Raw genomic sequence first — 24,179 nt, forward strand, 5'->3', positions numbered from 1 at the left:
TTTGTTTGAGATTTGTCATCCATTATATACTTCTAGCCCACCATTGGCGATCGGGTAGGCTACAACAAGAAAAATTCCAGTTAACCTAACCTCAATACATTCTAAAACAGTAAGAGTAGTAATTATTAAATCTTGGTTGGAGTTTATTTTTAGAAGGAATAGCCAGTAAATTGCCAATAGCTAAAAATCACAAAGAAAGATAAACTATGAGCTTTTTCATTTGTCTATGAACAAGAAGTGTATAATTCTTAGTTAAATAAAATATAATACATACATAGTCTGTTACGTGTAAATAGAGTGTTAAGAGTAAAGATATAGCAGTATTCATATCTGATATACATATTAAAAATCCATTGTAGTGACATGCTCCACCATTAATAGCCCATACTATTCACAGTATATCGATCAATCTATTTTTATCTTAATTGCATTTCTATCATGCAGGTGCAATAACAAATTGATTTGATAAATTTGCCAAATAAGTAATCTTATTGAGTTGTTGCAATTTCGTTTTCGAACAAGGAAATCGACTAATATTTACCAAAACAGTTCGTGTTTCGGTCATTTGGGTCGTGTGGTTGACTTATGTTTTATTAAGAAAATTTTACACGCAGGCGTTCTATATCATAACAGGAGAGAGGTGATGCGGTTGCTTTATGATTTGAATATTGGTATTTTGTGTGTTGTTTTAATTCAAAATCTTAGTTGTAGGATGTCGTGTACGTTATACTGTCATCATAATATTGGAAACTCAAGCTACGATGGTGTGAGAGTTATGAGCAGCCAAGTTTCATGCAGACGAACTTATGGGTGGGTACTAAATGGGATGTATGTGAATGAGATAGATACAGCGAGTGTGTTAGTGGCTTTGTGCAACCTTGCTTTCCTTTCAGTCTCCGTAAAGCTAGTAGCTAGTCGGACTAGAACTGGGGTTTTGGCTGAGTACTGTTAGAGCGAGTGTCCGGGTGGGTTTGTAAAATTTCCTCTTACTATCCCGTGTTTGCAAACCGGGTTTATAAATCGCGTTACTGGAATACTAACTGATCCTACCCCGCAAAAGAATTGCACATTATTTCAAATTCCATGTCTGTCAATTCCATGATGTGTTTTATATAACAGATGTAGCCGTGTAATCAATAACGGCTATCGTCGGAGGTGCTCTTATAATTATATCAATGTCATCGGGTTGACTTACCAGTGTGCAAATTTCTTGCGTCTAATTTGGCATATTGACGAGACTAATGTAAAATCTATTTAACATTAGTTTATTCAATTACAAGATTTATGTATAATTGATGGGACAAAACAAGAACTCTCTATAGTATAAACATAGCCCAAAACATAGCTGAATACAAAATAGTCGCAAAGGTCCTTTAAATGCGCGCTCCATTCCGTCTTTAACTAAAGAAATACACATTGAAGAATAATTCGAAAATGACGCTTGCAAATTATAATCAATTGTCCCAAGAAACCTTAACAAATGTCATATCCCCAAAAAACACCTTTGATTTTCTAGCCAAATACTCACCCCCATAGCGTAGGCCGTAGATATTTCCTAACGTACAAAAATCTAAATTAATTTTTTTTCCTATTTGTAATCGAATGCGAACTTAAGTTGAATATATCATGTTGACGGTAGTCGCTTACGTAATGCGTTTGGCTTAAAACTTATTACAAGTCAGTGATATATATAGTTTTGACTTCAACTAAGTTAGTTTTTCCAATCAGAAAAACATCGGTCTCGCCAGATATCATTGTCAGGCCAGAGTCCTGTTTAAAACGATGATGTAAAAAACACAAGTTATCGTGGATACTACATTCTTCTGTTTAAAAAAAATACCAAATCATTAATATTCTTATTGGTAACCTTTTTGCATATTTCGAAACCCCTTGTTTGCGTCATATGCGTCATGTGTATGTACGTCTACAAAACTCACACCATAAAATCTTATCGCAACCGACGTCAATACGTAATGCAATAAAAATATATTTCACATAATACAATGCCATTCACCTAACGTAACATGAAAGCTATTGATCTCAGAAATATAATAATTATGAGAATTAGTATTGGAAATGAAATGACAAATTATTATCGATTACTAGAAATATGCAAGGAAGAAACTACAATTGAGGAATTTGGAATCAAATATCATATCTTATGAACAAATAGAATCGGAATGTATATTTTACAACTTAGTTCAAACCACTAGTTTTTATTTTGAAATGTATATCATCTCATTGACAGAATTTTCGTTGTCGTTAGGAGGATAAAAACCACCCTGCAGTGACATACACTATTTTGGTTTGTCAGGTTAGCCGCAGTTGGGCGTTGGTACTAGCCATACCACAGAATATATGAATAAAGCTTGGTTAGATTCAGTCCCTTGCCTTATTTTCAAAGTAAAACGAGTCTGGGAGCCCCGTGCTTATCGACAAATGCGTTGACCTTGCGTGTATTTTGTTCATTTAGTCACCATAGGCTAACGAAAGTTCATCGTTTGCAAAACGTTGTTCAAGATATAAATCACTTACACGTACATGGTAAACGGTCCTGTTTCACGAATCACTAATTTGAAATAGAATTAGCAACCGAAAGCGGGGATATTCCATCCATATCAATTAAAATTTCGTGATGATATTCCTATATTTATATTGGTCAAAACGAAAGCACATTCAGTCTCACTCGGTTTCGTTGTAGTTTTTTAGTTTTTTTTTCCATTACAGCCCTGTAATGTTGCCACTCTGGTGCTCACAGTGACATTTGTCCGTTCTTACTTGGTTAAGTTATAACTTGCTTGATTGAATTACTGATTGCTCTTTTAACTGCTCATGCGGGCCATGATTTCCGGCTTTGATTATACGTGATTCATACAATGACAGTTCAATAAACAGCGTCTGGGTCGTGCATAGGTTCACATGTTGCTGCATTAAAGGAGACAATACCTTTGTACTGTTGATTTTACACCGGTCGTTTGGTTCCTGCAATTTAAACCCAAGTTATGTATGGAGGACTTAATTTGTTGCAACCTATAAACGACAGATTAAGCTATTAGTCATCGATTTTCTACCTTTCAAGCTTAAATCTACCATATCACTATCAATATATTGAACAGGTCGGCCAACTATTCCAATTAAATTGTGAACATAGATCACACAAAACTGTTGAGAAACAACAAGCAAAGTTTTACCGGGCACATTTCTAGTACAAAATGCAATATTTGAATTGAGATTTGCAGTTTTTGTCCAAACTCACTTTTTTAATTCGATAAAAGCGCCTTAGCCTTATTCTCTTCTGGTAAATAAATATTACATTAATTTATATTGAATCTGGTATAACATTACAGAAAATATTACCAACACTAACCACATCATTCGTTCGTTATCAAAAATTGGTAACTAATCTATATTTTATTGTATTAAAACCATTGAACGCAACTAAATATCCCGGCGTTCTTCTGGATAAAATTATACGATGGGCCGCAAAAAAACTATTTTCTCAAATAATTGTTTTGTGTTACGACAGCTCGATACGATAGTAGTGTACTTAATCATTCTGTTTTAGTCATTAAGTTAAAATTTATCTGCACGAGACAATTCGATGTAATTTCTTGCCGAAGGCTTAAATACGGCGCGGCAAAAATTTCGAAAATGAATGTTAAGCCCGGAAAATATGTGTTGTCATAATACATCAAGGTTAGAGACGTGGATATATCGTTTAGATAGTTTGGTACTGGGGATGAGTTGGCTATATTTTATGCAATTGTTAAAGTTGAAGACTAGTTTAAAAAAACATCAGTTTAGTTTCAGACATAATCTCTAACTATAATTTTTCTTCGAAGTAAATTGTCTTTGCCTTTCGACAACGAAAATTACTTCATTGTCATCACATAATTGATGTACCTTTGTGATGTTTGACTTATTATATCTCAAAAATAGATAGCTTCATTGTGTATGCTCGGTCTAAATGACGAAAAGGATTACAGATTTCTATGTTCCTTCATACTACCAGTTACTTTACCTCATATGAAGTTTTTATTTTTGCTATTTCAGCGTAAAATTTCTTGCTGTAGCTCAGTTATTTCATACATAAGGCTATAGCAAACCAAAAAATCCTATCGGAAAACATAAGTTAATTTTCATACATAGAAACAAATGCCAGCATAGGCTCGACAAAAGACGGTATCAACGTTATTTATATCGCTTAAAATGATTAGAATGAATGTATATTTCAGTCAATAATGTTATTTTTGTAATTTCACATAAGACTTAGGCGGGTAACTCGCAGTCAATCAAGGGGCTATTGATTGTAAAATGACCAGGTTTCGACTGAACGTTTGGGGTCTTCATCTGGCCAATTTTTGCTATTTCGTCCACAAAAAATATCATTTTATTTTTTTTGTGTAACATAATTGACAATATAAACCTGAAGCCAGGACACTTAGTTCAAACGTTGGAACAAAAATGCTTATTGATTATTAAAATGACGTAATGATACAGGAAGGTGGTGTCACGAGGCAGGTTTCTAAAGATCTTCTGTTATTTAACGTTCTTAGTCATCGTTGAAGTGATGTATAATATCTGCTTATAGTTTATGTATTCATCTGCTCAACCAGTGATATGCCTTACAGCAAATTAGTACGTGATAAAAGTGTGAGCGTAAGGAAGCTGAAATTTATAAAAAAAATATTGTGTAATTCCTATTGTTTAGGCGAAAAACAAATATTTTTATATCGATGAGAAAAGGAGCCTTTAGAAACCGCTATTAGGAGTCATGTTGCAATATGTAGAGCCTTATAATAAGAATGTCTTCTCGGGAAATATTATTTTCATAATGTAAACTGAAATCCTAATAAATATCGCTGCAGAATTTCCACCAGCCTTCTTGTTTAAAGCGGCTTTGCTAATTGTACCTTTTGCCTTAGCAATTATATAGTTGTAAAGTAATTTGATTGTTCCATGTTAAATTATTACCAACGTAATTAACTCGCTGAATATTACATAAGATTTTGGAATACAAACTTGGATATGACAGCTATGCCCACAAGTGGGCGGCACCATGTCGCTAATGGCAACAGTGCGATACCTGCTCACCCCTTTGACCGTGCAATAGAGAGCAAAAATGTCATGGCTACAAGCCGACCGTTTTCTGAAGAGAGAAGAGCTACTTCTCCAGATGCACAGATTGATATATTCTGCGGGGGATGGGACGATGACGACGACGATGACGATGATGATTATTGTGATATGGCACCCGTTCAACCGCAACGGCCTCGCTCCGCTACACATAGCCCATTATCAGTTGCAGTGCCACATAATCTGCGCGGTAAAGTAAGCAGCGCTTCCAATTCCCCACTGCGCTTCGGGATAACTGATGAAAACCCCGCAGTTGTTATAGTACCGGCTAGTCCATACGGATCCATAACAAGCAATGCGTCAGCTAGAGGTAACTCGCGTTCTCCATCCCCGATCGCATCAACGGATTCCGATTCAGCGCTAGAGACTGATGAAAATTCTGACAGTGAATTTACCGATGGACGTATTAGCAGCATCACGTCAGAAACTTTTGACATAGAACCACCGAAGCCCAATCCTTCCTCCAGAACAAGTATTCCCTCCGAAAGTGTAGTAATATCACCCCCTCCACATGCTCCTAAACGCCAACCTAGCAGTGCGGGTCAGGCTGCAAGAAAATACTTACAAATGCAACAGTCTACAAGGAGACAAGATCCGGATTCTCCACGACAAAAAATCGGTTTAGCACGATCTTCTTCAAGGGTTGGTTCTGGTGGCGTACTAAATCGTATAAGCAAAAATCGAGCTCAAAACAACTCCGCTCCCGCGAGATCAAAATCCGAGGACCGACTCGAATCTAGTGAAAGCTTTCAACGAGAAAAGGTTTTATCTGAATTCACTCATATGTCGGATACTAACATAAATGAAGCTAAGCGTAAAAGTAGAACTCTCGATCGAGGTCTTAGTGGCCTCACAAACGCAGATCAAGATTTTGAAAACGACGATGCAGAACTAGGCGATAGAACCAAGGGTCGAGATGGCGCCGCAGTGATGAAAATGATAACTGATCGCCATAGTAAAAGTCATAGCTTAGATTCAAAATATTTACAATATCTTGAAGGAATATCAAAGCACGCGTCTTCCCCGAATCTGGAATCTCCCGGTGCAATTTCAGATAAAGTTTTCTCAGGAGATAAAAAGAAAAAACAAGAAAAGAAAGAATCGATATATAAAAAGAAATCGACCAATGAACAAAATGACGAAGCGGATGACGAAGAAGAATTTAGAAAGTATGCTGCAACAATGGCGTCAAAAACAAGAACTTCATCAACATCGCCACATAGGTCACCTCTAAAATCTTCAACTCCGCCACGTACTGCCGTGACGACAGGTCCTAGTTTGGGTGACTTTGCAAGTTTGAGATCAATAGAGAAGGCAAAGATGGACAAACTTACCAAGAAGAAAAATCATGGAAGTTTATCCCATAAATTTTCGATCAGAAAATCAAAAACGCTTGGAAGGACTTCCATAGCTCCAAAAGCACAAGATAGTTTTGCGAATGCTGCGGAAGCATTTCACTTACAATTGGCAAATCAAGGAAGTGGGACACTACCAGGAAAAGTAGATCATGGTCAACGACAAGAGCCCGTTAAATCGAATAGCTTGAAAAGAGAAAAACGTAAAAGCTGGAAAAAGAAACATGGCCTTTCAATAAAGTCTCGTTCGAAAGAGAGACTAAATATGGGATCGTCGGATGATCTGCGTGCAAAATCGGCCCCTACGTCGCCGCACATTCAACCTACTATCGAATCAGTTAGTAGAAATACTCGTTCACCGCCTCTTATAAAACAATCATTGGGTTATAAAGCAAAAAATAGTTCAAACTTTCGAGTACTCAAGAATGCTTATAGTGGTGCACCAAGAGAGCGTACAACATCTTTTGAGCTTGATACGCCTCACAGTCCTAAAATAATGAGCCCAGCATCAACTCGGAGTATGACGTTGGACAATAGGAGAACCGGTCGTGATGGTAGAACTCTTGTAAGAGCTGGTAGTAGTGGGCAACTTGGAACACATCCAAAATTGAAGCATGTCAATAGTCTGAACTCTGAAAATTCAGGTTCAAATTCCGATATTAGTCTTATTTTAGATGACGAATTTGATGATTTCAAGGGGAAAATCGGACAGAAAGCTGGCACATTGTCCCGCTTATTAGGTCGCAAGATGAAAGAACGAAAATTCGATATCTTAGAGTTTGAAAGCGATGAGCAACGATCGGAATCGTACAGCACTTCAAGTTTAGGCAGGCGTCGACATAAGCGAGGAAAGTCTGCAACTCTTGGTTCGCCGTCAATGACTCTCCGTTCTCGTTACTCTAACAGTAGAGAAGCTCTTGCAGAAATAGAAGCTATGTCAGAAGCTGATTTATTCTTTGGATCTAAAAGATTTGTCCGTGGATTTATGGTGGAGGCTGACGAAAGCGATGAAGACTATGATGACACAGCAGCTGAAAATGACGACATAGCGTTACAGTTTGAGTCGGCCAGAGTTAATAAATATGCCACCATAACAGGTGTTAGATCCGGGTCAAACGGACGCTACGAAATGGGAAGTTTAAAGAAGCGCAGGTCTGACACTCTTCTGGAAACATCGAGTCGTAACAAGGAAGATTCTTCTCCTGTGCTCAGTCGCAGAAATCTAAGTTTACCGGTGATGGACGGTCAACAGAAATCGAAGACGACAAAAAATAAAGGGCTCGGATCCGCATTTTCTCGCACTATGCAGAAAGGTTATATAGATTTAAACTCTAAATTATTTACTAATAAAATCCTATTCATAAAAAATTTTATCGTCAATAAAATCACCCTCCCAATGTCTGACAAAATTCCACCAAATCGCGGGTCGAAGAAAAAAGTTTTACTTACGGTCGCCTGGTGTCGGTAGGGGCCGAGGAAGTTTGGTATTCAAAAATCTGTCATTCGATCGATAATATTTTAGTAATATAATACACATCTATATACACACTATACTTCAGGAATTCATTTCATTATCTTCTTAAATAAAAAATTTTCCATCCCGTCCAATAAACTATTTTTCGATTATTGAATCCTGTATTTATATGGAGTGGAATTGAACATATAGTTTTATTCATTTAAATGCCTTTACTCGAGGAGAGCTTCCATACAGACAGCAGGTTTGATATTCAGGGAAGTACTGCCAACCGAGTGGATTATTGGACACGTTTAGTGGACATAACGATCGTTTTGTTGTTATGTTGTTCTTGTTCTTGTTGTTCTTTGACACTTTTCGGACACCTAGTGGAAATATTAAAAAAACGCTTTTCTCTTGGATCAATGGACCAATTGCTTTGAAATTTTTAGTGGTTAAAGTTAAAATTTTTCCCCAGAAGGCTATTACTTTTATTCATTTTATATATTTCTGTTAGCTTTGTGAGATTTGTTTTTGTTTGCTATGACGTCATTAAATATTCTGCGGATATCGGACGCCATTTTGTGTCCTACTGAACTGCTTCGCTTGGTGTGAATATATTTGTAGACTGTGATCTGACGGTACGGTAAACCGTACTGTACTGCGAACAGACGTGTCCATATATTTGGGCGTAGCTCTCTTGTTTACATTAAAAATCGTTCCATATAAACTTACAACTCACTTTTGGATTCAAATCCTAATTGACTTGATTTCATCTAAGTCACGCGATCCGGATTAATTGCAATGTCATATTAGAAAAAACTTATTTTATTTCATATTTTTCAGGTCCGTCCAGTCATCTTGCTTTCAGTGAAGTTTTGACGGAGAATGAAGTTGTTGGGAATTCAACAGAACGACTTACAGCTGTGAGTTTTTTGCATGTGTTTCGTAAGCGTTTGAAAGTCTGTACTATTGCAACTAATGAGCTTCATTTATTTATCACACCACATACCATAGTTGTCAAAACAAATTACCGGTATTTACGATAAAAATAGTGAATCATATGTGAGAACGTCGTTTTTGAGAAAATGTCAGCTACAGGCATATGGCAGGCCAAACGCGAACTCATTAGTTAGATAGTTGTGTTTGATGAAATCATGACGGAAACTTAGTCGTTACAACAATTCCGCCTGTTATTATATTTTTATTTATTCTTTTGGTATCAAATGCTTCAAATATTAAACCCATTTACTTCCAATAATATGCCAGTAATCGGGCGGCAAAAGTTACAGTAAATGAGATCGAAACGAAATTCCCAGAATGCTACCGTGATGTTGCCAGTTTTTCTGCAGTATCAAGTAATTGCCAGTTTTCACGTTTTGAGAAAGATATACCATATTTGCATATTTTTAAAGGTAAATCGGTCAGCGGTTTCGATTTTAATATCTTGAATGCAATTAACGCAATAACGTGATTTATATTTGTCGCCGCAGACCAACTTCTAGAGGCTATCCATAGACATATTTCATTAAATGCCACTGAATGTTCTTGTCCCTGGAAGACCGGGTCTACTAAAAAAAATCGAAAAGTTCAAAAGAGTTTATCCCGGTGGTAGCAATTCCTATGATATGTCAACCATGTAAACGTGCTATGTTAGTAAACTAGTAGGAAAACGGAACGTATGACTCTGTGTTGAGTCAAATATGATCTATAGATTAGTCCCGGAATAAACACACATTTTCCTTTACCATTGAAACCAAAAGTAGATCCACCCTGAACCCGGAAATGGCAAGTTTCCGTTCAAAAGCCAATCTGCGTAGATGTTGATATTTCGTTAACGAAACCATATGGATTAAGTTAGGGTGTAAGATTTCGCATGCCCGTTGTGTTACGTCATCTCTCAACGTTGCATGGCGTGTTACCTTCCGTGACGTAAGCGATCCAGGAAGAGTGGTCGTTTATAATGTGACGCTCAATGGAATAGATTCAACGTAACGCGTGGGTTTAACCCAACACTTGTCTCATATTCGTACCCCGGTGTTTTTTTCATATATTCTCTACTTTGTGATCCACGGGTTAACCCATGGGTTTGTTAAACGTTTGTCACGCCGCATTAAATTAGTCACCGTTAGCCATAATAACATGAATTTACTAGACCATTACCCCATTTCACCCAAGCGATATTTATAGGGTTTGATTTTTTTATAAGATTTCGAAGTTTTTTGGAATGCCTCATAGCGTAGCAAGAGAACGGACAGACGGAATGTATTCGATTAGAGAACCTTTTTAACTATAATGAAAAGTTGGGGATAAATGTTAAATTCGTTTCAGGCGTTTCCGGTCTAGGGTCCAAGTCAAATCTAAAAATGAAATTCATTCTTGCAGATCATACATGTGAGATTAGAAACGTTATTTTGTACATTGTATCATTTCAGTTTTTTTTCTACGCGAGGTCCTCAAGACAATAAATCTTCTCGTTAGGCGGATTTTAGGCTTATGCACTTATATCGAGTTTTCTCGAAGCAAAGTCGTAGATAGTCAGTGTCTTGAGTCGCGCTTACTTAATTGAAAGTTAAAATTACAGAATGTTTTTGAATTGATTTCATGTGTTTATGCTCCATTTTTAAGAAATACGTTGTGAAAGTGCTTGAGAATACTAAAATTTAGAATAAAATACAGTAGATCTTTTTGATCCGGTATATTCTACCAATTCGTGGACAGCGGTCATGGTAACTTTGGTGACTAAATATGAAGCCTGAAAAAAGATCTCAAATAAGCAATTCAAAATCGTAATATTTTCCTATTATCGTACATTTTGTGTGTATTGGATTTTTCAGACCATTTTTATATTGAGATGTTATGATCTATCGACTTTTGACGATTACGTAATGTAATGTGTCTTAATGGGGCTATTTACGCTATGTTTAGAATCATATCAAATGACGTATATGAATTCAACCATGACAGTCTACGAAAAGAATAGTCTTTCCTATCGAACCATATTTGACCAAATGCAATTTAATGATGTGCTAGAATCATCATCATCATATGATTTAGCAATACATCATTGTCAATACATCAAGTCGGTATTTAATAATTGAAGAAGTGTTTTTTCTGGCTTTTAGGGAAATTCTCCCGTTTTAAAGCTTTTCGGTTGATTTATTGTATATACCGTAACATGACATTTGGAATAACTTCGGCTTCCTATTCATAAAATAATTTACAAATTTGAATTTCCCAAACATGGATTGTAAAAAAAATAGGTTGATTATACACGAATTATCAACGGCCCATAATTGTAAAACGCAACATTTTTAAATTTTGACGGACTATCAAAAGTTCGCAATAATTCCTTTTGATGAGATTAATTATGTCAATTTAAATCTACTCATAAATAAATATTTTATGGGTGAGGTACATAATTAAACAGACAGAATATAACACTTAATCAGTTTGAAGCTAATCTTTTTACACGCGCTGAAAATTATTTTAAGAAATATCTGAGGCATAGACGAATATAGAGAAAAGTTTTTGTGAAACAGAGTTATTTTATCAGATTTTCGTAACAGAAAAATATAATTCTGAATATAATGATGTATGTGAATAATGGAATGAGCTACAAAGGCATCTAATTAGTCATTTGGATTTATATAGCAAGAGATATCAACAAAGTTTTGTTGGCAAATGGCTTCAGGAACTAAATTTTATTAATTTGAATTTGACTAACACTAATAGACACAAGTGTTTAAAAATTGGATACAAAACAAAAAATAAGCAAACTCGAAACAAAAAATTTAATTTTACTCGCCTGCTAAAGTTTGTTTTCGATAATCGTGGGCAACCCTCTTTCTGTGACTGCTTATTGAGCGCTTAATCATATGTCATTGAATATAAATTAATAATTGATTTAAGTCTTCAAAATCTATAAAATCGGTTACGATCGGTTTACAGTCATCAATTTATGAAGGACATTTTAATCGTCTTCCAATTAAGTTTATTTTATTATCATAGTGCAGGTTCAAAAGAAAGTTCCTAATGGATTTTTTATTTTATATGTTTTACTAAGGCTCTTTAATAGCACAGTATTAATTTGAAATAGATAAGCTTGCGGTCAACTTTCATTGAGCATTTGAAATAAACACTCCAAACAAGGTTCCAGTCAAGCAAGAAAATAAGAAATCAAGACAGTTCTTTTCACAGGTGATTCATGAAAGATCTGTGCAGAAGTAGTTTAAATTTGCGCAAGGCAATCTCAATAACACTTGAACTATCGAAATTTTCAAAATCCCGGTAGCATATTATGCTTTATTAAGCATGAAGCAAAAACAAACTTCGCTCTTTTTTGGTGAATTGCCCAACTGGGAATGTATTGTTTGTCACAATTCTTAATCATCTTTAGCTGAGTTATAAATTGTCAAGTTATGATGGAGCAATAATTTTAAAGCTATAGTTACGTCATAAAGTGTGGATCGCTTTTGAGTCAAAATTGTTCTTCCTATAGTGAATGGAGTGCGATAACTAGGCAACATTTCTAATCACTCTCAAATCTCAGTTAATTATTTCAATTTTTGCAATTACGTATTGTTTTTATTCTAACATGGATAGAAAATACATTGGGCCATGTATGATATGACATAAAGCACGAAAGCGTTTGTTGGAACGATAAACAGATTTCCGTTCAGGTGGTCGGTGTCACGAGCACACTTGAGGCGTCGCTTGAGAAATAGAAGATAACAAAAGCCAGGAAACGTCTGGAAATTGAATTATTGATAAATTACTGAAATTCTGAAGTTTAAATGCTTTCAAAATTATTTAACGGTGATGGTAGGACTTCAGAACAAGAAATGATACAAACATTGGGACGTTTAAAAAAAGACAAGTAGCCTCCGTCAAGTAGTTTTCGAATCTATTTTGATCATAGTGAAGTCTAGACTTATATGATGTTTTCTGAGACAGAATGAAAGTAAAACTATAGGCATATAGGCAATCGTTAGGATAAGAATATGCATATGAACGGTAAAGTCAGTAATCATGGCAGAACAGATTACAAGCGCAAAAGAACTAATATTTTGTATCAAGCGAATTCAATACAGACAATATTAGATGTCGGAAGGATTTTTAGTGTGAGTAAATATAAAATGACATACGGCGGTACGTTTGTGTTTGAACTGAGCCCATAAAATGTATCGATTTAATAAATTTGCTGCCGTTCATATAACTGACTGTATTTGTGTTTTGTAAATATAACCATACGCAACAATCCTTGTTTGTGTAGGTAAAACATAGTTTTATAGTTCCCATCAGACTCTATTACAGGCAGGAGGTAAAATAAAACAGGTCATGTAGAATGAGCCATGGTCGTAGATTTTAATAATATGTTATTTTGTGCGGGATTCGCATTTTCACTTCTAGCTAGGCTTCGTACGAGAAGCAAACTTGATAGGATATTTCTAGCGGGTTAAAATAGTTGGATTGTTGAATTTCAGTAATTCCAATATACGAGTATGAACGGCAGGATCAGCTCCACAACAGCAGCTTCGGTGTGCAAGCTGGGGAAACATGAAATTTCATGCCAACCGTCAATTTATAGTAAAGCCTTTTAAAATGGCCTTTTTTATGTGATTGTGGTTCTCAAACAGCCAACTAATTTCAACCAAAAATTAATCGATCATAGAATAATATGCGATCACACCTACGCCGTATTTGATATGAATGTAAGAAAAACCCTCGAATGAGAAGTACCCTGAGTCAAATTAAGATTTATTATTACCTCTTGAGAAGTTAATAAACAAGTTTTCATTAACCAAAGGAGATTGCACAATGGCTCGCCAATAAATGTAGTCGATAGAGCAGTAGTTTGTAGGTTGTTGCAATGTATACGCTAGAGATTACGAAGTAGAATTTGTTTATCCGAGTGTGTCACCTGACACAGACTGTAGCAAGTTGTCAGCTTTGTATAACTCGGAAGATAAGTATTCTTACAAACTCATTAGGAGCTTGTACGAACTACTGCAAAGACTGGTTGGGAACGTCAAAATCATATTGTTATTTGACTATTTACAGAATTATTTGTATAAACTTTACTATAACTTGTTAATAATTTAGCGAGAAAAATGTAACGAAAAAATGAAACGACGTCTTAAAAAAAGTTAGACTTTGTTACAAAAATTGTTGTATGCAATATCCGGAAACGGAAATCCAATTTTATTGCAACCATTATCGTAACCAATCATGAGACATAGATTGCCTGGTAGTTTGGTTAAATGCTGGCTTTTAGCTTAAGCAAGGCATTACATTACAACCAAATGACAGGAAGTTGATTGAACACATGTGATAAATGACTAAATAATTGAGTTTACAAAACAGATTAATTTGTGGTGTTAGCATTGTTTTTGCTTTAGGCCTCTAACATAGCACAACAGATCCAGGTAAAAATACTTGCTTTTATCGACAGGTGAGTACGAGCTGAACCTTTTTAATTCCATTAACGCTATAGAATTTTTTTATAGTAACATGGGCATTTTGAAGCGCCAATTTATGCTTATTTATGTTTTTAACTGCTAAGAACGGTAGACGTTGCTCAATGTAATTAGTTATCCATCAACATCAATCGTTGTGTGTTCCATGTTATTGACAAAACGTATTTTAGCTTTGTTTCAATTTTTTGAATTTCATTCTCGCTACCATACGAGATGAATAGACCTTTAAGTTTCTTAATTTTCGAAATAGATCCTATACTAAAGGAATTATAGTAAGTTATATAGTAAGAAATAGCAATAAGAGGACATTATTGCCTAATGGTGATGCAAGACGTCATGCGGTGTAAAGTTGTAACGGCAATATAATTAGCATTTTACCCTGATAAAATCGAGAGTGTTTGCGAAAACACGATTGTTTATGAATGCAGACATAAAAATACAGATAGTTACAGTATTGTAGTTAAGTTTAGTTGCAATTTTGCAAAGTCGTCAATTATGAAATATTTAGTCACCAAAATTAAGTGTAAAATTTCCGGAGTGGGTGTATTTCGGCTTCACTTGGGAGACACTTGTATATATATCTCAATTACAAGGTATTTTTAAGTTTTTCTACTTAGTTTATTCACGCTACATGCGATCGAAAATAGATATATAAATCATTTACTTGCCGCCATATTACACGAATGTGGCCGTGATTTTCAAAGCCGCTAAACCAATATTGACAATGTCTGCTGGGTTGTATAGAATTTTGAAAGCTTTTGGGACTGATTGCACCATTCTGATTTTCGAACTAAAGACCGTAAAACTGGCAGCTGTTGTGATTTGTCATAAGTTTATGGTTCGAATATTTATATTTCATTTTCGACTTCTGAGTTCAGAAAGAATTATTTTCTCAAAATATCACACGCGGAAGAATTAGTGTAATCTTACTCGTCCGTTATCGTAAAATAATCGAGTCTTTGTTTGCTGATTCAAACCTTTACAAAGACACATCGCCACCAAATTAATCATGATAAGCTCTATAAATCATACAGGTTTAATACAGTGATTCCAAACTTATTCCTGCCATATTCAAGTGAAGTGTCCAATCGTTCCCTACTATGACTGCTATAAAGTGAGCAATTTCTAATAGTCATAACCGACGTGATGTAATCCCATTGTTCTGTCGCAATGATTATTTCTATTATATTCTGTATGTGGAACATTACACTAATATTATTACAGTATAGTTGAATGGCTAATATAAACAAATTGAAATAAGCACTTTCAAATATAGAAAAAACAAGACCCGAATTTCCCATGTTCAAGTCATGGGGCTGTGAGTAGTTGTTTGTTCCAAAAAAGGGTCACATAGACTAAACGGGTTTCTGCACTGTGGTATATGTAAAGAATACTTTATGTAAGTAAATAATATATTTCAAATGAAATTAAGCTAATGCGATAAGTTAGTATTTAATAAAACAGCTACCCTGACATAAATTTCGTAAAATTTAAAAAGTACCATGACAAATTGAAAAATTTGTAAAATTCAAACCGCCGCAGGAAGCATGCAACGTTGCAAATTTGCATATAAATAAACAAAAATTTGATTGTTTAAAATTATATTTAAGTTGCAGCTAGAGATCGTTATGTGTTTGAGATGAAATGTCGTATTTTCGTAATTTGCTCTTAATGAGTCTTTAAACGAGTTTGGACATTAGAAACTTGGGTAATCGGCTTGACTTTTTGGTTGTGCATGATATATTTTGAGTCAATATTATCTGATATTTACCGGATTTAGACATGTCATGGTCATTTACGCATGAGCATCTGAAAGTTAAATTAACCGCGATTTATACCATGCCTAACATAAATTCCATCATAATACGATTACCAGACCGTGAAATTAACAGCCTGGCCCATCGCGGGCCTTTGATATTTGCTATTTTATTATGTTGGATTTATCTTCAAACATGCTTGGTATGGTATTTCAGTAAATTGTCCGCGGGCAGATTCCAGAATAACTATATGGACCGTAAACTTGAGAAAATTAATTTCTTAATATCGCAATACAAGGTGGATTTATGGCTTAGTTTTTAGAATGGTTTTGACCTGGTCGTCCCGGAGGCAGTTTATTACTCATTTACCCCGGAATAAACTATAAACAATCTGATCTCATCATTTTGACTTGTGATGTAGGTAGCGTGCTGTGGAAAGATATGACTATAGGTTGCAAACAAGTTTTAGTTATGCTTCTATTATTTGGAATTTTTCATTGCAGCTTTAAGAGTATGATTCCTGGTCATTAAAAGAACACTTGCTAATGGTTAAAAAAGCATATTCGATGGCTTTCAAATTTTTATTTTCTATTTTGAGAATAGCGAGGGAGTAGTAAGTAGAGGAGTAAATTTTTTGATTTGAAGTAAAACTTATTTTTGAATAAAGTTGAAACATATTCTGTTACGAAAACGTACCAGTTTTTTAAAATTATTTTAGATCAGCGACCAGCTATTTTATTCATGTCTTCGTCTTGTTTGTAGAAGGCTACATAAAGCTTTATCTTTGTAGAGTTCACTTTTATTAAAAATGTCGGCATTTTAGACAGAAATTTTTTTGCGAAATGCTGGTAAGCATAGCAAAACTTCATTTTAAATTAGAAGTTTACATATGAGTATGTAGTAAACTAAAAGCAGTAACTCAAATCGTTTTGTCATGTAGGAATGTTGAAGCTATTACGTAAAATAATTATTCAGTATTTGCTTTGGCATAGCGTGCGGAATTTGACATCATGGTAGAAACAATATGTTGCGTTATGATGCGGTGTCGTTGAAAGTCCGCCAAACAGGGACTTTTTACTCAAAGGTATTTTTTTACGTTTCTACGCTATTGAACATCAAAAGCATTGTTTATTCTTTTTTGCTGTAGAAAAAAAAAATATGGTTCGTTTTTTTAAAATTTTTACTGGGATAAACTATGGTCAGTTTTGTCGAAGAAATAAACACTGACAGTCAACGATGTTCGGATCTTGTGATCCAGTTCAAAAACGAACTTGCACAATTTTTGTCCGCAAGTTGGCGTGCGTGCTTGATACTATCACTAAGCACAGAACAGATGGATTACCTGCGTCTAATGATCACCCTATGGTTCGAGGAATAAAATGGGTAAGATGAAATGTAACTTATTGATTCATGCATATGGAATCCAAATTAGTATAATTTTCGATATGCATTTGCTGAGCTTTAGTTAGCTTTCTGCTTGCTGTATGTTGCATATCGAATATATTTTCCAGCATTCTGGTATTCATATATGATTTTTGAAATATTCTATAGCGTTATTAGCTTTCGCTTTCAAATTACACTTGTGCTGAGAGAAAGTAACTCGGAGACTGTTTCATATCCGAAAAATTGTTTTCGAATAGAAATTTAGCTTAGGTTCGTAAAATTGAAATGTTGCGGTCCGAAGCAACAGCAATAGTTTTCGTGTTTTATCATATAAAATTAGCAAATCATTGCCATCTAGTTAGAGGGAACAAATCTCTAAATAAGCAGACATTTAGAACTGAAGGCTGCTATTTCATTGGAAAGATACTAGTCGTTATTGTTTGTCATAGAATAGATAATTTCTTCAACGATGGTCGTCGCCGAGAAATAATTGTTTGGGTTGATATGTCAGAGAGACTTCCACTTGGCGCAACTATTTTCAATGAGCCAGGATGTGCCATCCCACCATAGAGTAAAGAACAAAATAAAAGCATTTCAAGTTATACAATCGAAAATGACTTTTCCATGGTCATTACGATTCCCAGTGGACAGACGAAATGTACAACAGAGGAAATGCCTATGACGTCATAGTTCCAGTAAATTCTTGTCGTAGTTTCGTCATCGAAATTTTCGTTGCAATGAAATAAGCGATAAAAATAAATAAGGAAGATTTCCTCAGATAAAATTTTTTCGATAGAGCGATTACCGTTTTCAAATACGAGCGATTTCTACAATAAAGTAAGAAATTAGAATTAAAATGACATCTTACTGGATTGCTAACCGACACTGTGATATCAGACAAATAAAAGTTTTTCCATATTATAAATCTTATTTTGCAAATGTAATTAACATGCGAACGAGTGTTAACCATAGACTGACCATCCTTGGCAAACAAATATTTCGGCAGAAAATTTATGTATGATCCACGCCTAATCTGGGGAAAGAAATTTTCCAAAATCCGTTATAAGATGCGTGATATAGTATCGTGTGCAGGTGTCGTTGGCCTGGCATTGATTTCCAGTCCAGTTCCCTATTCGAGGTCTCAAAACTGCGTAGTATCGATCGAAAATGCATTAAGCATTACACTTTTAACAAAAGTGACTGAAATCACTTCAAAATCATTGAATTTTTCATTTCCATTGCTAAATTACACTCAATATCTAGAATAAGCCACTTGGATGACTTTATTTCGATCGGGACACTTTTCCAATTACGCGGAAAAATGTACAATTTGCTGATATTTTTACCGCGTGGAACTAAAAATTCGCAAAACCGCCATTTGTATATTGCCTCTCTCGTTAGACCACGGGACTTTGATCTCTTGAGACCGTTATGCTTAAAGCTATATATATTTCTTTCATTTTGTGTTTAAATCAGTCGTAGTATCGTAGAAGTTGCGTTTCCGTTTATATAATTCGCGTATCAAGCTACGATCGTTAATACGTGTGAAATACGGGATTCTGATGTTTTTGCACGTAAAAAGGTGAATAGTGCAAAAGAGAGACTGGCCTGTATGGAAAATTGTAACAGTTCGACAAAAGTATTAATATGTAATAATAGGAATCAGTTTTAGTAAAGAAAAAATATGGTTAGATTTTTAGAAAATATCCTAAAGTATGGAATATTTGGTAAACCGTCGAAATAATTTGATAAGTCTTTGAAAAATTCTTATTACCTAAATATTGATGGATATCAATAACTATGTTAAGATTATGATGTAAATCCCCCATTCCTTCTAAGTATTGATATTCTCATTTAATTTTCACAAACATAATCATATGCTAGCAATTTTAAAATGACACCTAGAAAATTAAAGCCGGTACCTAAGTCAGATGATCGCGATACAAGAGTAGATTTAGAGGGCGGTCACACTCATAGGTTCGGTCGAACTGGGTCGTTTTTCTGGAATACAATACCGAGAAGAAGCACAAGAAGGAAAAAGAGTGTTAATGTTAGTATTTGATAAATGACCCTCGGTTTCAACATTTGTATTTTTGTTTACTGCAACACGCGTCCTGCAATTTTAACAGTTTCATTTTTTTGAATGAAAATTTACGGATCTCCAAAATCCAAATGCTTTACATCAAAGTAATTGGTTGCGTTTGTACAGTATATTGTTCCGAGTAAAAATGTGACGCGCTTCATAAAAATAATGTTAATTAAAGTATGTTGTGGCCCTTTGGCCCGCCAAACTACAATAACCCGATCCCCATTTACCTTGCTTCCCCGAATTCAAAAACATGTATTTTACCCCATTTCGCTTTTTGTAATATTATTTCAACTTTATTTGTTTTAATTCGTGATAGACAGCTTCATTTCTAGATATGTGAACAAAAAAAAACTTTCGTAAACTACTTTTGTGCAAAGTCGTACAAATTACGATTATAAATCGCAACAGTTAGACGAGGTAATCATCATTTGTCATAGATAGCGAAATAATACTTGAATTGAACCGTCTTCAAATCCCACTTGGCCTTTCTGTATCATTACTTTGAATAGATTGTATTGATGTTTTGTAAAATAGCGTGTTATCGACTAAGTATTGTTACATAACATCTTATTTAGGCGGGAGGGCGTAGATGTGCTAACACCCGAAAACTATTCCCTTGTGTAGTGGTTATCTAATAGGCTGATTATTTGCGCCTTCAACTGTCACAAATATGCTACTACTATATGTATACTAGTAAGCCTTATTGTATAGTCTAAAAAAGAAGCGGTCTCGATTAAAAAGTCTGTGTTGTGCTATTCTATCTATACGAATATTTATATTGAATAAATAACCAACATATGTTTGATCTATTCATGTTGTAGTCTTGAATTTTCGAATTATGATCTTTTTTAGTTTTACGTGTGTTATCATAACCGTATGTTAAGAATTCATTGATGTTTTTAGTTTACGTTTGGAATTAGGTATACCAAAATCATATGATATCAATCTTGAACAGGGGTTTGGTTAATGTTAGGATGACCATATTTGGCCACGCTTAATAAGCGCTAATTCCCTATTTCAATTCAAACGCGTTCTGAGACTTTTTTTGCCTCAAATGCGGTGAGGAGTAGGGTGAACTAATGGTGTTCTCAATTAGCATGGAATAGTCCTTCTCTAAAATTGAAAAAAAAGTGTTCCGAATTACAATAGTAAAAATATTTCCAGTTTTGTATTATGGAATTCGATACCTTGCATTACCAAATGCAGTCATGTTGCCAGAAATTCCCAATTTCGGTTACGTAAACGTCATCACTCGGCATGATTTTTGATGTCTCGTCTGCCTGCCAAAGTTAAACAGAGTTGCTGCATGGTAATACCCGAATACAACTTATACTGGTGATGACCCCTGTAACTGTGTGTTTTATATACTTTTTTTTTTATTAATATTTTTTGTGATTTGTTTTACAGAGTCCACTACGAACCCGAAAGCTTCAACCAGTCGACCCTTTGAATGAGGTAAGAGTAATTTTAAGTGAAACGCAATTTTGAAGTGAAAATAAAACATTGAAAATTATTTTAAAACTCAACACTCGATTTTATCATCTATACCTACTATGCAATGAGCGCATGAATATATATCATCAAAATAAGCCACATTACAGTGAGAATTTCCATTTCGATATATTGTATGTTAACTTGCCTTGGGCTTACAATTAATTAGCTAATGGACTCAAACAAATGACAGACCTGTCATTTCTTGGTTAACCTATATCGATAAGAAAGGAACCATGTCAAGATTTGATTGCGAGTAAAGTTCATCATATTATCTTTGGTCGGGCTATAGTTACTATGAAAGGTTTCATCTCCTTAATGATGCAAAACTATTAATTCCATCTAGAGATGATATTTCAATCAATATTTAGCGATTTTTATTAGCATTGTCGTATATCACGTTCCAAAAGGACGTACTTGTATATCTGTCTTTTGTGACGCAATGGTCTGATGTAGGTCGTTCATTACGTGCCCCGTAACATTAATGTTGGCAAATTCCAATTCCCAATTATTAGATTGTGTAAAATGTGAAAAGTATGACCAATAAATTAATTATAATTAATTAATTAGTTGACTGTGCTTTTATTTCCTCTGAGTATTTTTATAGCAAAATTTATCATTTGTTTAGTTTGATTTAATGAGATATAAACCATTGAAGTTTTAGAACCATATATATATAGAAAATATATTGTTAAACAAGAATTCTAATATTATTTTGCTTAGTTTCTTTTACTTCTTAATGATTGCGTTCGATCTTATATAAAATTTATTTCTTAAAAATATCCTCTGAAACAGAAACTTGCCGAGAATACAAATTTTACTCACATTTCTTTTTAGTTGTACTTACTAATGATGAAGCAAGTCTAGACCAAAATTCTGTACGATTTTTTTTAATTATGTATATACATGCCAGACAATCATCAAAATTTCAATCTTATCTTAAATTAAAACATAATAAGAAGCATGAGTCCCAATTATACCGTTATTGCAAAATATCGCTCATACAAAATTTATAAGTTTGCCTATTAGTCATTAGTTTTGATATATTTTAACTGGCCATCGATCCCATTGCCATTTAATGTAGATAACATACATTTGGTGATGAAGCCTGGTTATTAACTACTTGTACTCTTTCGCTATCCGTCTTGATTATTACACATATATATCATTACTATACCGAAATTTCTTATTGTAATATGTGTTTCGTTTCACAGGAGCCTTCGCCTAAAATTCTGTCGTCAGCCAAGGTACTTCATCGACACCTAGTGGCGATTAGACCAGACTTGTTTTGTACACACAACGCAGAAGATGAACGAGATGGATATGGATCATACGGTAAATAGATGACATCATTATTTCCCGTATATGGAACAAAACTGAATTAAATATTTAGCTTTAGTGGGTGGTTTTTAACCGCTATAAGTAGTTTGCCTGCTGTTAGCCTAGTGATTTCGAATTTGTAGCTATTGTGTTTACGTCGCATGCTACAACATCGACCATGTTTGTGGTTAGCAAACCTAGGTCTTAGTTTTATAAGATACACCTTATAACAAAGAAGCTTTTCTAAATGTTTCAATAGCTACCCCCTGCTTTAATGGGGGGGAGGGGGGGGTGCAAATCATGACCCATTGTTTGTATTGCTTGAGTGTTCCACTATATTTTGTATTATCGTATTTACTCGCGCCAATCGGCATTGGTTTGGCACGTTATACACCATCATAAATATATATATAGTTTCAGCAGCTTTTAGCATTTGAGTAGTCTACCACAGCTTTGCTCAGAGCTTAGTCTTTTGTCTTTACGAGTTGGTGCACGTGTTCTCACTTTGATCCGATTCTCCTAAAAATATACTTTATTATCGCTTTTAATGTGATCACTTCACTTGATTTACCATCCCGAAATGAGTCGTTGCAACTTTTCTCTGTCATTACGTATTCCATTTTTGTACAGAATCTACAGCCCGAGACCAAGAGGTTCGATCGTATCCAAATAGCATTTTTGGACAAGACCTTGTCACGTGGTTAGTGACGTATTCAGCTACATCATCTAGTGCTCACGATTCCGATCTTTCGCCATCAACTACGCAGGAAAAGCGTAAAGATGCGTGCGGGATGTTACAAGCTCTACTAGAAGAAGGAGCGATATTTCATGGTAAGAGCTTCTCATACAAAAAAGTTTCCAGTCGGGCTGAGACAAGACTGGGGTCGATTGCCTTCATTTCATAACATTCAACGTACAGCAACCAACTCAATAATAAAGTTTGATAAATGCATACACGCACATATGGTATAAAAAATACAAAGGGTGTTTTGTCACAATAGACACACTGATTTCAACAAACACTAAAATTAGTCTGTCGTTGTTGGCATTAGTGAGCTTATTTTTCTGGTTGTCTTGCGGCTACATCCCAACCACCAGTCGTATTAGTCCAGCTCTGAGATTAAAAGTGCCTCTGTAAAATAGTAGTTACAATTAAGCGCCTTAACCATTTAAAGTTTTCCATTCTCACCATATATATCAAATTAAAAGGGAATTCATTTGCAAATCACACCGCACTAGAATTCATGACGAAGTTAAGTTATGCCTATTTTCCGAGCATTGCAGGGTTGCATCGGTTAATATGTGATCATTCACCCAAACAATATTATACGTTAGTCTTCACAATACCCGTCAATGAACAATAAAACCGGCAACTTCTAAGGATTATCACCGGATTATCCGGTGCGGCGCGAATTTCCGCGGCACAAATCTGACATTTTATTTGTAAAGTGAAGCCAAAAATGTCGCGCCACCACGCTAATTACGTCGCGTTGGTTGACATGCATAGGAGAGAAGCTGAACGAACAGAACGCACAGTAGAACATGTTTTGACTGTTAATTTAATCATGAAATCGGAAATGACAATTCTTCCTTATTCGATCGATATTCGAACGATTTTCATCATCATTGACTCATTTATCATAGAATTTGATACGATTCTTAATGAATTGCTTTCTTATCATCTAAGGATTCCAAACTAATGTAAATAATTTTTAT

General features: G+C 34.9%; 1 protein-coding gene across 1 annotated transcript in view; it reads left to right on the forward strand.

Annotated features, from left to right (window-relative positions):
- The first annotated feature begins 4,916 nt into the window (after window positions 1-4,916).
- The window catches only part of LOC120338473 (uncharacterized), a 57,350-nt gene continuing 38,087 nt past the window's right edge, over window positions 4,917-24,179 (forward strand). The window contains exons 1-5 of the mRNA XM_039406492.2: window positions 4,917-7,804; window positions 8,791-8,870; window positions 21,060-21,107; window positions 22,358-22,478; window positions 23,094-23,294. Coding sequence (XP_039262426.2) covers window positions 5,029-7,804; window positions 8,791-8,870; window positions 21,060-21,107; window positions 22,358-22,478; window positions 23,094-23,294 — 3,226 coding nt within the window. The 5' untranslated portion in view covers window positions 4,917-5,028. The remainder of the gene's footprint in view (window positions 7,805-8,790; window positions 8,871-21,059; window positions 21,108-22,357; window positions 22,479-23,093; window positions 23,295-24,179) is intronic.

This window comes from Styela clava, chromosome 1, assembly GCF_964204865.1.
Source record: "Styela clava chromosome 1, kaStyClav1.hap1.2, whole genome shotgun sequence".
NCBI lineage: Eukaryota > Metazoa > Chordata > Ascidiacea > Stolidobranchia > Styelidae > Styela > Styela clava.